General features: G+C 47.8%; 1 protein-coding gene across 1 annotated transcript; it reads right to left on the reverse strand.

The window, feature by feature from the left end:
• Positions 1–1,377: 1,377 nt before the first annotated feature.
• Positions 1,378–10,962, reverse strand: C3H1orf115 (chromosome 3 C1orf115 homolog). Its single transcript, XM_074989930.1, has 2 exons — positions 10,607–10,962; positions 1,378–2,787 (listed from the first exon to the last, which is right to left on the reverse strand). The coding sequence occupies exons 1-2, from the start codon at positions 10,868–10,870 to the stop codon at positions 2,668–2,670; spliced, it is 384 nt and encodes a 127-aa protein (XP_074846031.1). The 5' UTR covers positions 10,871–10,962; the 3' UTR covers positions 1,378–2,667.
• Between the last annotated feature and the right edge of the window lie 594 nt (positions 10,963–11,556).

An 11,556-nucleotide genomic window follows, 5' to 3' on the forward strand; every position in this document is an offset into this window, starting at 1 on the left:
CACTAAACAGCACAAGATACACAGAGCCGACAACTAGTTGCAGACCCTGTGCCTGCAGCATGGATCCCCAGCTGCAGCAGCAGCAGCCAGAAGCCCTGGGCTAAGGGCTGCTGCACATGGTGACCATAGAGCCCCGCAGGGGCTGGAGAGAGAGCGTCTCTCAACCCCTCAGCTGATGGCCGCCATGGAGGACCCCGCTATTTCGATGTTGCGGGAAGCGGATCGTCTACACGTTCCCTACTTCGACGTTGAACGTCGAAATAGGGCGCTATTCCCATCCCTCATGGGGTTAGCGACTTCGACGTCTCGCTGCCTAACGTCGAAGTTAACTTCGAAATAGCGCCCAACACGTGTAGCTGTGACGGGTGCTATTTCGACGTTGGCGCCGCTACTTCAAAGTAGTGTGCACGTGTAGACGCGGCTTTTATGTTGAAAAGAGGAGGGAGAGGAGAGTGTTGGCTGAGGAATACAGATGGGGGATAACTGGCAGCTTCAGCAAGAAATGAACTGGTTGATTTGAAGGAGGAAAAGCAGCCTTGACCTGAATCACTGCAGCGTAATGGTAACAACATAGCTGTTTATTTGCTCTCTCTGTTGTTTGATAAGTTTTGGTCTCTTTCAGAGGCACTGCTTAGCTTGAGTTTCTCTTGTCAATAAACCTCAATCATTTTTTTCTTTCCAAACTCACTACCAAAGACTCAGCCTGAAAACTCATTGAGAGCAATGAGCGTATTCCGTAAAAAGCAGCGCCGGCTGAAAGAAGCCAAAGTTCAGTAGACAAGAGAATGCAGTTATGATCAGGCTAAGCCATTGACAAACTAAAGTTCATATTTACCTGTGTGGAAAGTCCCTGGTGATAAACTGGCTGGAGTCTGAGTTACCCATTAGCAAGCAGCTATTAAATTATGATGATAACACTGCTGAGGGGGTTTGTAACTTACATATGAAATAGAAGATTGCGTTATGTATGCCTCTTGCATTCCCTTCCCCCACCCAAAGAATCACTAGCGTCTCAGGAGAAGGCAAACGTAGAGCTATAAAAAAAGCGAGATTAATCCAGCCATAGTTGGTGACTTGCATGAAGTGAGGATTGTGGAGTTTAGTGGACAAGAGTTCATTGGAAAATACCACCGTCACAACAGTTACCCACTGGCTGCCTTGTGAAGTGTGAGCTGACACTTCAAGGACAATCAGTCCCCTGACACCAACCTACTATCTCTGACCTGTAGAGATGGTGTCTCCAGGGCAGGGCGGAGGGCTGTTAACAAAGCAGTGTGGAGAAGCTTGCACTGCCACTGCCTGTGCTGTACGTGTTCTGGGAATACAAAAAAAAAAACTTCCTTCCATTTGGGCAGGTAAAAATAACATTTACAGAAGCAAAGGGAACATTTTACTTTTATTTATAGTTCAGCTAGGAGAAGCTATAAACGTGTGTTCATTTTTCAGATCGCTATTCAAAGACACACAGTTGGGCTTGTTAAAAGAAGCAATTCCAGTTCATTCATAATAAGGCAAAGAGAAGAAGCCAAAAAGGTTCAGTTGAAAGACTAGCAGAAAAGCGCAACTTAGAATTACAAATATTAGTAAGGAAAACGCTTGATCTCATGTCAATAACAGTTGAGATTTGCCTTCTTCCAAGTGTGATGTCAGGAGATCTCCAGCCAGATTTTGTAGTCCAGCCATCTGAACGTTTCATTTTGATATACCATTGCTACCACTTTCACAAAATGAAATGAATACAGAGTTAGTGGAATTCTATTGGCCTCCAATGTGTTTTTTTCCCTGAGTCTTGTTATACTTGATATTTTTCTCAAAGCCCCAGCACCCAGAGTCAAATGATTACACTAGGTTCTCTTCTTTCATTTTTAAAGTAATTTTCTAGCCCTCATAATTGCAGAGAAAAGCTTGGAAACATAACTAGAGAGAACCCTAAAGGCTCAAAACCCAGAATGCTAACAAAATAGACATCTTCGTAAAATCAATCCCATGATTGTTAAGCAAATCTCATGATTTTGCAGGACTCAAGCATGATTTCTCAACACCTGGAACTGACAAAACTTGGGTAGCAAGGAATATCATGTCCCAGCCCTGCATACAGTATCTGAACATACTGATTGTAGCTGTCACTGACAAAGCATTAAACTACACAAGCAAATCAGATGCTACCTACCTTTTCCTGACACGTTACTATCTCTGTTTCCTTCCATTATTTTGATTCCTCCTCCTTGCAACCAGCATCATCTCTACTGCTTCTCCCACCTCATCCCCCTTCCTGTTTCTCAGTTTGTACCTCACTCCCTCTTCTACTTGCTTTCCCTTCCCCTTTACTCTCTCCCACACACAGCCTCTGGTAAATTAGTTCATTTATAACTACAAACTTTGGCTCAGTTAATTTGCAATCATTTCCTTTGGGCTTGCACATGCTTTCACTCCATCTGATTTTTAACAGCTGAAAAGCACTGGAGATGCTTGCATGAAAGACACTAGAGAAACGGGATTGATCCGTTAGAATAGGTCACACCAGCTTCTTCATTTGCCACTGTTGTTGTTGAAAAGAGTTTTCAGATGCAGATCACCACAGCGGCTCTAATGCTAGGAAAATACAAATCATCAGAGTCCTCTAGGAAATCACATTTCTTCTTCCCTTAGGAGACAGGTAGAGCCACTCTAGCGGACCAAGGAGGCTACTGATGCTGCCACTCCAAAGGGTGCTGCATAGGCGGTTGCTAATCCCTGAAGGCCAATCACCAGGTAGCGACATCCTTTCTGGAGAGCTTTGCCAACGTTCTGGGTGGGATGGGAGGGAGGAAGAGAACACAAAAATACTGTGAAATTAAACAGTGTATGCGGCTCAAACATAGGGCAGCAATTTTATATGCCCTTCCCCAAGTTCATAGGACTTGTCCACAGAGGGAAGTTTTACCAGGTAGACCAGCATAATTCAACTGATACAGTTGTACCAGTATAAACTGTCCTATGGACACCGTTATTCTGCAGGATGGATGGTGGTGGTGGGTTTGTTTTACTTTAAACACCCACCAAAGCAACAGAAACTAAACTGGAAAAAGGCTCTTCTTTGTTAATGGAGTTAGTTTATCCAGTGTAAGTGTACGCAGGAAAGTCGCACAGGGATAAACACCTGAGTTACAAACTGACCTGCCAATCACACACCTCATTTGGAACTGGAAGTACAGTAAACCCTCGAGATAAGGGCAATCAAGTTGCTGGTGTCTCGGGCTAATGCAACTGCCGTGCCTGACAGGAGTCAGGCTGCCGCCCCTGACAGGAGCGGTTTCCCAGTCTCTGGAACGATGGGGAACTGGGAACCAGGCAGCAGACTGGCTCCCGACTCCCCGCCACTTGCAGAGCCAGGAAACTGAGCATGGCAGCAGCGCTGGTTAGTTTCCTGGCTCCAAGGAGCAGAGGAAAGCCAGGAGCCAGACCGCCCCTGGTTCCCAGATTCCCTCCCCTGGCTGGAGCGAGGAAACTGACCAAGGCTGCTGCCCTGCTCAGTTTCCTCTCTCTGTAAGCAGAGGGGAGCTGGGAACCAGGCTGACGCCTGCTTCCCAGTTCCCCTCCACTTGCGGGACCCAGGAAACTGATCAGCTGGTTAGTTTCCTGGGTCCCACAAGTGGTAAGCAGTGGGGAGATGGGAACCAGGCTGCCCCATTTCCCACTCTCTCACACTTTGTGAACCAGGAAACTGACCAGTCCTGCTGGGCTGGTCAGTTTCCTGGATCCTGCAAGCCCAGGGGAACCAGGAGTCAGGCTGCAGCTCAGTTCCCATCCCCTCAGCTTGCACAAAACTTTGAGTTACGTGGGGGGTCACAGAAATGCAACCCGCACATAACTCGAGGGTTTACTGTATGCCATCAGGCAGCAGCAGAGACCAGAAACAAACCAGTAAAAACAAAGGGAAAGCAGTTCTTTTCTTCTGCACAAAGCTGTATTAAGCCAATGTTCAGTTGCAAACTTTTAAAAGAACGACTGTAATGTTTTGTTCAGAGTTATGAACAACTGCCATTCCCAAGGTTGTTTGTAACACTGAAGTTCGACTGGAGGGTGAATCTCACACCTTAGTTTACACAAGTAGTGCTTTCCCAGGCCCACCGATGAGCGGGGTGGCAGAAGGAGGGCAGCTGCTCTGGGGCCCGGTGATTCAAAGGCAGTGGCAGCTGCAGCCCTGGGCCCTTTAAATTGCTGCTGGAACACTAACTGGGGGGAGGGGTGCCTTGATCTGGGCAGTTCTGAGGGCTGGCTGTCCACAGCCCCGCCCTTTCCAGACTCAGGACTGCCCCTTCCAGGAGTATGGAGCCAACCCCCCACTCCACCTTGCCCAAGCTGTGGGGTCTGCTGCCCTTTCCCAGGCAGACCAGCCTTAAGTGTATTACAAAGATTACCAGATTGCGTGCATTTAAAAGGGACACCAGCTGGTTAAAACAAGACTGAGTTAAAAAATGGGATCCATGTTTAACGGAAATATACACAAACACTGGAGCGCTTTTCATCAACATTTCCAGTTTTGACAATCTGTGTTTAAATACACATCTATTAAAAAAGTGGCTAGGCCGCATGCTCAGAAAACCATCATCCAGCGTAGTCCGTCAAGCTCTCACATGGAATCCATACAGAAAACGCAAAAGAGGAAAACCTCAGACAATGAGGAGAAGATCTACTGAGACTGAAGGACAACAACCGGGGTACTCCTGGAGCCAGGTAGAAGTTTTGTCTCGAGACAGAGAAGTGGAGGAGCCTTGTGAATGACCTATGGTCCACTCGGAGTACAAGTGTTTAAATTAAGTAAGTCAAAAACACATATTTGCATTGCGTTTTCAGCATTGCCGGAAACCCATGACAGATTATTCAAATCAAAAAGAATCATCTAATTTTCATTTCAGTCTTGATGTCATTTGTGTGCATTTGGTTTCCCATGATTGGACAGTTAAACAGTCTGGGCCCCTGTTCTTTGGTTTATAATTAGCATCTAGCCAATTTTCCTTTCTGTCCCTGAGGGACCAGCGAAAGACTGCAATGTTTGCATCGTACACACTGTAGGTGGGCGTTTATCTGTTTCAGACAAAACCAGGGAGATTCAAGTGCCTTGGGTGATAGTCAGAGCTTCCCCTAAAACTGGATTACAGCACCTAAAAGACCAGCTGAGCCTAGCCAATGTCCCTTCACAGGCCAAACTCTGCAGTCTTCGCTCCCGTAAAACCCTGCATGAGTTTCAGTAGCATTAGAGTTGTCAAAGTAAGAGGCAGCAGAGACCAGTAGATATGGCAGCAGACTGGGACTCAGGACAGCTGGATTTTTTTCCCAGCTCAGCCATGGATCTGACTGTAAGACTCTGCATGAGTTACTGCTCCTCTCTGCCTCTGCCTCTGCCTTTCATGTGTGCCATGGCTACATTTAAGAATGTTGCCAGCTTAACTGTACAAGTGTCATTAAACAAGCCAACGCTTCCACACTGTAGATGCAGCTGTATCTGTATAAAAGCCTTTTGCCTGTTCACAGAACTGCCATTAAGATACATTGGGATAAAAGCTTTTATACCCTAATATTATTACGTCCACAGTAGGGTTTTTACTGACACAGCTGTGCCTGCAAAAAGAAAAATAAAGAGAGAATAATCACATCCCTAGCCAACATAATTATGCTGCTAATTTTTATGTGTTAGATTAAGGCCTGGTTTACACTAGGGAATTAGATCAATACCATTAAATCATTCAGGGGTATGAAAAATCAACACGCATGAGCAATGCCCCCTCTAATCATTTCCATCTGTGTGTGCATTTCTTCCACCCACGTGCAGAAACAAATTTTATGTGCACCAAGGCATGTGCACCACCAGTAGCAACAAAACCTAGCTATGGGTGCTGTGGCAATCAGCCAGACAGCATGGAATCCCTCCTGAGTGGCTGCACAAGCACATAGCTAACAGGGAGTACCACCCCTGAGTGACACAGTAACAGAGAGGGAGCTGTGTTAGTCTGTATTCTAACAAACCAAAACCGCAGCCATGGAGCTCTTTAAAGACTAACAAAATATTTTATTCATTAGTCTTTAAAGTGCTCCATGACTGCTGGTTTGTTTTGCTGAGTGACACAGTTAAACCAACCTCACCCTCAAGATAGGCAGCGATAAGTCAATGAGAAAATTCTCCCATCAACCTAGCTACTGCCTCTCGGGATGTGATGGGAGAACCCCTCCCATCCTCACTGAAGATCTATAGCAGTGCAGCTGCACCGCTGCAGTGTTTGAAGCATAGACAGGCCCTAAGCCATATGCCAGGAATGGGCAGCTGGCAGCCACCACCACATCATTTACTTGGCTTGCTCATAGGTGGCTGGTGAAAATAATTTTTATGGCGGAAATGCGGGCACCTGAGCTGAGACATGACACTGGCTAGCCTAGTTAGCACCCCAACCATCCCGCACCTGAGCACCATGCACATATTAAATGGGCAACACTGAGTTACCAAAAGTATTCAAGAGGAATAATTCTTGAGCAAAAAACTTCAAAACCAGACTGCAACATGAAACTGCTGAGCTGGAAGTCATCTGCAGGTCTGACACCACCAGAATAGGTCTGAATAGGGACTGGGAACAGCCATCTCATTGCAATAAGTAATTTCCCCTGTAAGTATTCTCACCTTCTTATCACGGTTGGACATGGGCTACATCCCCCTGATTGAACTAGCTTCATTACCGCTGCTGTAACACGCCACCTCTCTATGCATGTATCTATCCCTGCCATCTGATTCTTGAGCTGCAACTTCCAAAAGTTTATGCCCCAATAAATTTGTTACTCTTTAAGGTACCACAGGACTCCTTGTTATTGTTGTTGTTGTCGTCAAGAGGAATGTTACTTTCACAATAGGAGTAATTTTGACCTAAGGGATAACAGTTAGCAAAGTAAAAACTGATGATTTTTCCGCTTAAAATTTGTGTGTGACTTTCACAGACACCTTGATTCTGAACTAATCATTTCCTAGCTATGTGGCGACATCATCTTATACTCTTTGTGCTGCTTGTGGAAAAGAAAACTATCCACCCCCTAGAACTTGTCATTAATTACAATGATGTCAAAATAAGAACACCAGAGAACTGCAGAACAAAGAAATGCAACATATACATCATATGGATTAGTTTAGTGCCATTTCCAGACTGAAATGACAGCTTTGCCATCTTTTGATCCAAGTAAGAGTCAGTTTCCTTCCTTCTCTAATGGGACTGAAGTCTCCTAGGCTGCGTCTACACGTGCACGCTACTTCGAAGTAGCGGCAGTAACTTCGAAATAGCGCCCGTCACGTCTACACGTGTTGGGCGCTATTTCGAAGTTGAAATCGACGTTAGGCGGCGAGACGTCGAAGTCACTAACCCCATGAGCGGATGGGAATAGCGCCCTACTTCGACGTTCAACATCGAAGTAGGGACGTGTAGACGATCCGCGTCCCGCAACATCGAAATAGCGGGGTCCTCCATGGCGGCCATCAGCTGGGGGGTTGAGAGATACTCTCTCTCCAGCCCTTGCGGGGCTCTGTGGTCACCGTGGGCAGCAGCCCTTAGCCCAGGGCTTCTGGCTGCTGCTGCTGCAGCTGGGGGTCCGTGCTGCATATACAGGGTCTGCAACTAGTTGTTGGCTCTGTGTATCTTGCACTGTTTAATGAAAGTGTGTCTGGGAGGGGCCCTTTAAGGGAGCGGCTTGCTGTTGAGTCCGCCCCGTGACCCTGTCTGCAGCTGTGCCTGGCTCCCTTATTTCGATGTGTGCTACTTTGCCGTGTAGACGTTCCCTCGCTGTGCCTATTTCGATGTTGGGCTGAGCAACGTCGAAGTTGAACATCGACGTTGCCAGCCCTGGAGGACGTGTAGACGTTATTCATCGAAATAGCCTATTTCGATGTCGCAACATCGAAATAAGCTATTTCGAAGTTGGGTGCACGTGTAGACGTAGCCCTAAACAAAAGAGAAACTCAGCAGGATGCTTCTCCATTTTTAACTAATTAATTGCTGTTCAAGCAGACATTTCTCTTTCCTACTGAATGGCAGCCATGTACTTCTAGAAAGCCTCAAAATATCTGTGTGAGAGAGATTTAGGGATGTTTGAAGGTTAGTTTTAAGAGTGATTTTATGTACCTAGGAAATCTGTTGGATAAATAATATTAATTACTATTGTGATCTGAGAACACACCACTTTAGCACAGCTTTACTTTTTAATGAAAAGCCAGGGTTGCAATCGTGACATATTAAATGTAACCTTTTCACACGTTGGTATTCACATCCTAAGGACAATGGAAGTTGGTGCCTTTCTTACATTTTATGATGTTACAATAGGAGATTTGACAAATAATTGTCAGCCATTCCCTCACCATCTCTCTGAGACCTATGAAGGATTGTTCACTATATGGTTCTGTGGTCAAGGCACAGAGAAGTAGATGTCAGGGCATCAGGAGCCTGCTCCCACCTCTGCCACTTATTTCTGCTGTAACCTTGGGCATGCCACTTAATTTCTCCAGCTGTAACATGAGGTAACAATTCACAGGAATTCAGTAGGTGAAATGTTCCTGAAATTCTTGGCGACTCTCTAAAAGAGGATTTCCTACTGTTTGGGTTCTAAGTGACTTCTAGTGCTTTCTTGTAGTCTGATTTTCCTATCTTGTTTATCTTTCGATACACTGTAAGTCTCCCATCAGTACAGTGTCTGAACCCTTCACATACATCAATCAATCCTTACGCTACCTTTGCAACAGAAGGGAAGTATCACTATTTTATAGATGGGAACATGAGGCAGAGAAACAATATGACCTTCCCAAGGCCATACAGGAAGTCTGTGGTGCAGCCAGGAAGTGAAGGTAAGTATCACAATCATTCTTTACCACACAACCATTCCTCCTCTAATTTTATTTCCTAAAACCAACATGGACCTGCCTGGCTTGGCAGTTGTATTTGTGTTTGCATTTAGGATTTGTTTGGTGTGATCTTTTTATTAATTATTAATTATTATTATTATTATTATTATCATCATCATCTTTAGTTTTTTTGCATTCCCTTTTCCTTGGAGTTTTGAAATATGATTCTTGTAATATTTCATTTTACTAGCAACTATTTTAAAACACCTTCCATGTTAATTTCCCTTTGCCCATCTGATCAACAGGGGAGTCTGAGTAAGAGAAGAGGAACCTAACTCATCATCATCAAAGAAGGGGGCAAGAGGGGAAGACTGGGACCGTTCAAGTCTGAATTTCCACTGCCACATTACAAACTGGGAGTTGTCGTCACATTTCGGGACACAGGAGCATGAAGGATGCTGCAGTAGATTCCTTCTTTGAAGCAGCATTGCACAGTGGGGAAGGTGAAGCAAAGAAAGCTGAAGGGATAGAAGAATGCTGTAGTGTCCTATCTCCACACTCTAACAGACAGGAAAGGAAGATGTCCTCTCCCACTGAAAGGTCTCAACATTAAGCATCACTGCCCAGAAAAAAAAATCTCAATCCTATATAACTCCACACACTAAACACTGGACCTGCAAGCAGTGTTCCCTCTATTTTTCCATCCATGGGAAGAATAAATTTTGTTATGTGCACCAAGGCATTTGCAGATGTGCACCCCCAGTAGAAACACTTGATGGTTATTGTGGGTGGCTGTGGGCACTCTGTTTATCAGCTGAGTGACACCCGAGTCTCTCCCACTTGCAGGGAACACAGCCTGCAAAGGAGGAAAGTGGGGTGGGGAGGCAGCATTTTTAGATTCTAGCCCAGGCTCTGGTACGAATCTGTGTGTGAACTTGTCTGCATGATAACCTGCATGTGCCTCAGTTTCCCTATGAGTGACATGGAGAGTGACATGCCCCACTAGAGTGGGGGAGGTTGGATGCATTGTTTGCAGAACCGCATGGGATAAGGCCCTAGGGAGGTGCAAAGCATTCATGCCGCTTAGAGCTGCAAGTACAGCATCTGGAGCATCCAAGAAAGTCAAGCTCCGAAAGGGAGGTTAGCACAATCCCTGCCACCACCAACGGATCTCAGGGCCCTTCAATTCGTGGGGGTGGAGGGTGGGTACCCTAGCGTGGGGGCACTTTCAGAAACAACCGGGACTCCTGCAGCACCTTACACACTAACAGATGCACTTGGGCCTAAGCGTTTGTGTGTAAAAACTCCTTCCGCTGCATCCCAGCAAGTGGCCTTTGCCCAGGGGAGCTTATGCGCCAATAAATCTGTTAGTCTGTAAAGCGCCCCAGGACGCCCGGTTGTTTTGCGCAGAGACAGAGGGACAGGGCTTCGGCTCCCAGACTGGGCAGTTTCAGTTCCCGGCGCTAGGGGGCCTGGTCAGTTTCGGGCGCGGGGCGCACGGCAGAATCCTCTCGGTTCGTTCGCTGGGCCCAGGCCCCCGGGCGGGCGCGGGAGATGAACCCTTCCGACCTCGCCCTGCGCCCAGCGCTGCAGCTCCGCTTGCCAGCAAGGTGCGCCCCGCCCGGGGCTAGCCCATTGCCCGCGGGGCCGGGGCAGCCGGAGGATCTCCTCGTGCAGAGCCCAGCGCCGGCGGGGGCGGGCCGGGGAGTTCCCAGCGAGCCGCCCCGGGGCCAGCAGCTGGGCGGGCGGGCTCCTTACCTTGCCGTACTTCTTCAGCTTCCTTGTGCACTTGCTCCTGCCTGCCGGGCCCTCCTGCCGCAGGGGCGCGTAGCTGTCCGGGAGGAAGGCGAAGCGCACCTTCTTGGAGCGGCAGGTCCCCTCCTCTGCCTGGCTCCCCGCGGGTCCCGGGCCCTCCTCCTCCTCCTGCTGCTGCCGCTGCAGGATAGAGACCTTGTCCTCGCCAGGCCCCAGGTGGGAGAACTTGGCTTTTACCTTCCCGCCCAGCTTGGCCCCCACGGTCATGGTGCCCAGAGCCAGTCCCGGCGGGGAACGCCTGGCCTGGGAGTCAAGCTGCACCTTTGATCCCTTCCTGCTTCCCAGCCACAGGCGGGGACTTCCCGTGGCCCGGCAAGGGAGCGCAACAGGTGGAGCTAAAGCGATGCACATCCCGTATTCGATTAGACCCTCCCCTGCCCAGTCCGGAGTCCGGCAGGCGCGGCTGCAGCAGCTGCAAGTCACAGCAGCTTTCCGGGCACCCTGCGGGAGGCAAGGCCTGATCCCTGCCTCTCCCGAGCCCACTAACAAGAGAACAAAGGGGATCTGGGGGGAGTGCTGGAGCTAATCCCTTACTGAAAGCATTGGAGAGTGTAGAAAACTTCCCTCTTTTCCCCAGCTTTCTAAACCCCTTGGCACTGCCAGGCTAGTGCTAGGGCCCTCAGCAAGGGCATGCTGGCCTTTAAGGTGGAAGGAGACACAAGCATGCGGACTTTAGAATTAGTCAACTTCAGCCTATGTCCATCCACTAGGGAGCAAGGCTGGTTTAAAGCTCTCCCTAATTTTCTGCAAGCCACCACCCTCAACTGGGCTTTGGAGAACACACACAGTACCAGCCATCCTGGAGAGGTGAGCTGGCCTGCAGTTTTTAGGAGTCTGTATGCAGAAGTAAAGACTGCTGAGGCCTAAAGGCCTTGTGAGTGAGAGTATTAAAG

The sequence above is a fragment of the Carettochelys insculpta genome, chromosome 3, assembly GCF_033958435.1.
Source record: "Carettochelys insculpta isolate YL-2023 chromosome 3, ASM3395843v1, whole genome shotgun sequence".
NCBI lineage: Eukaryota > Metazoa > Chordata > Testudines > Carettochelyidae > Carettochelys > Carettochelys insculpta.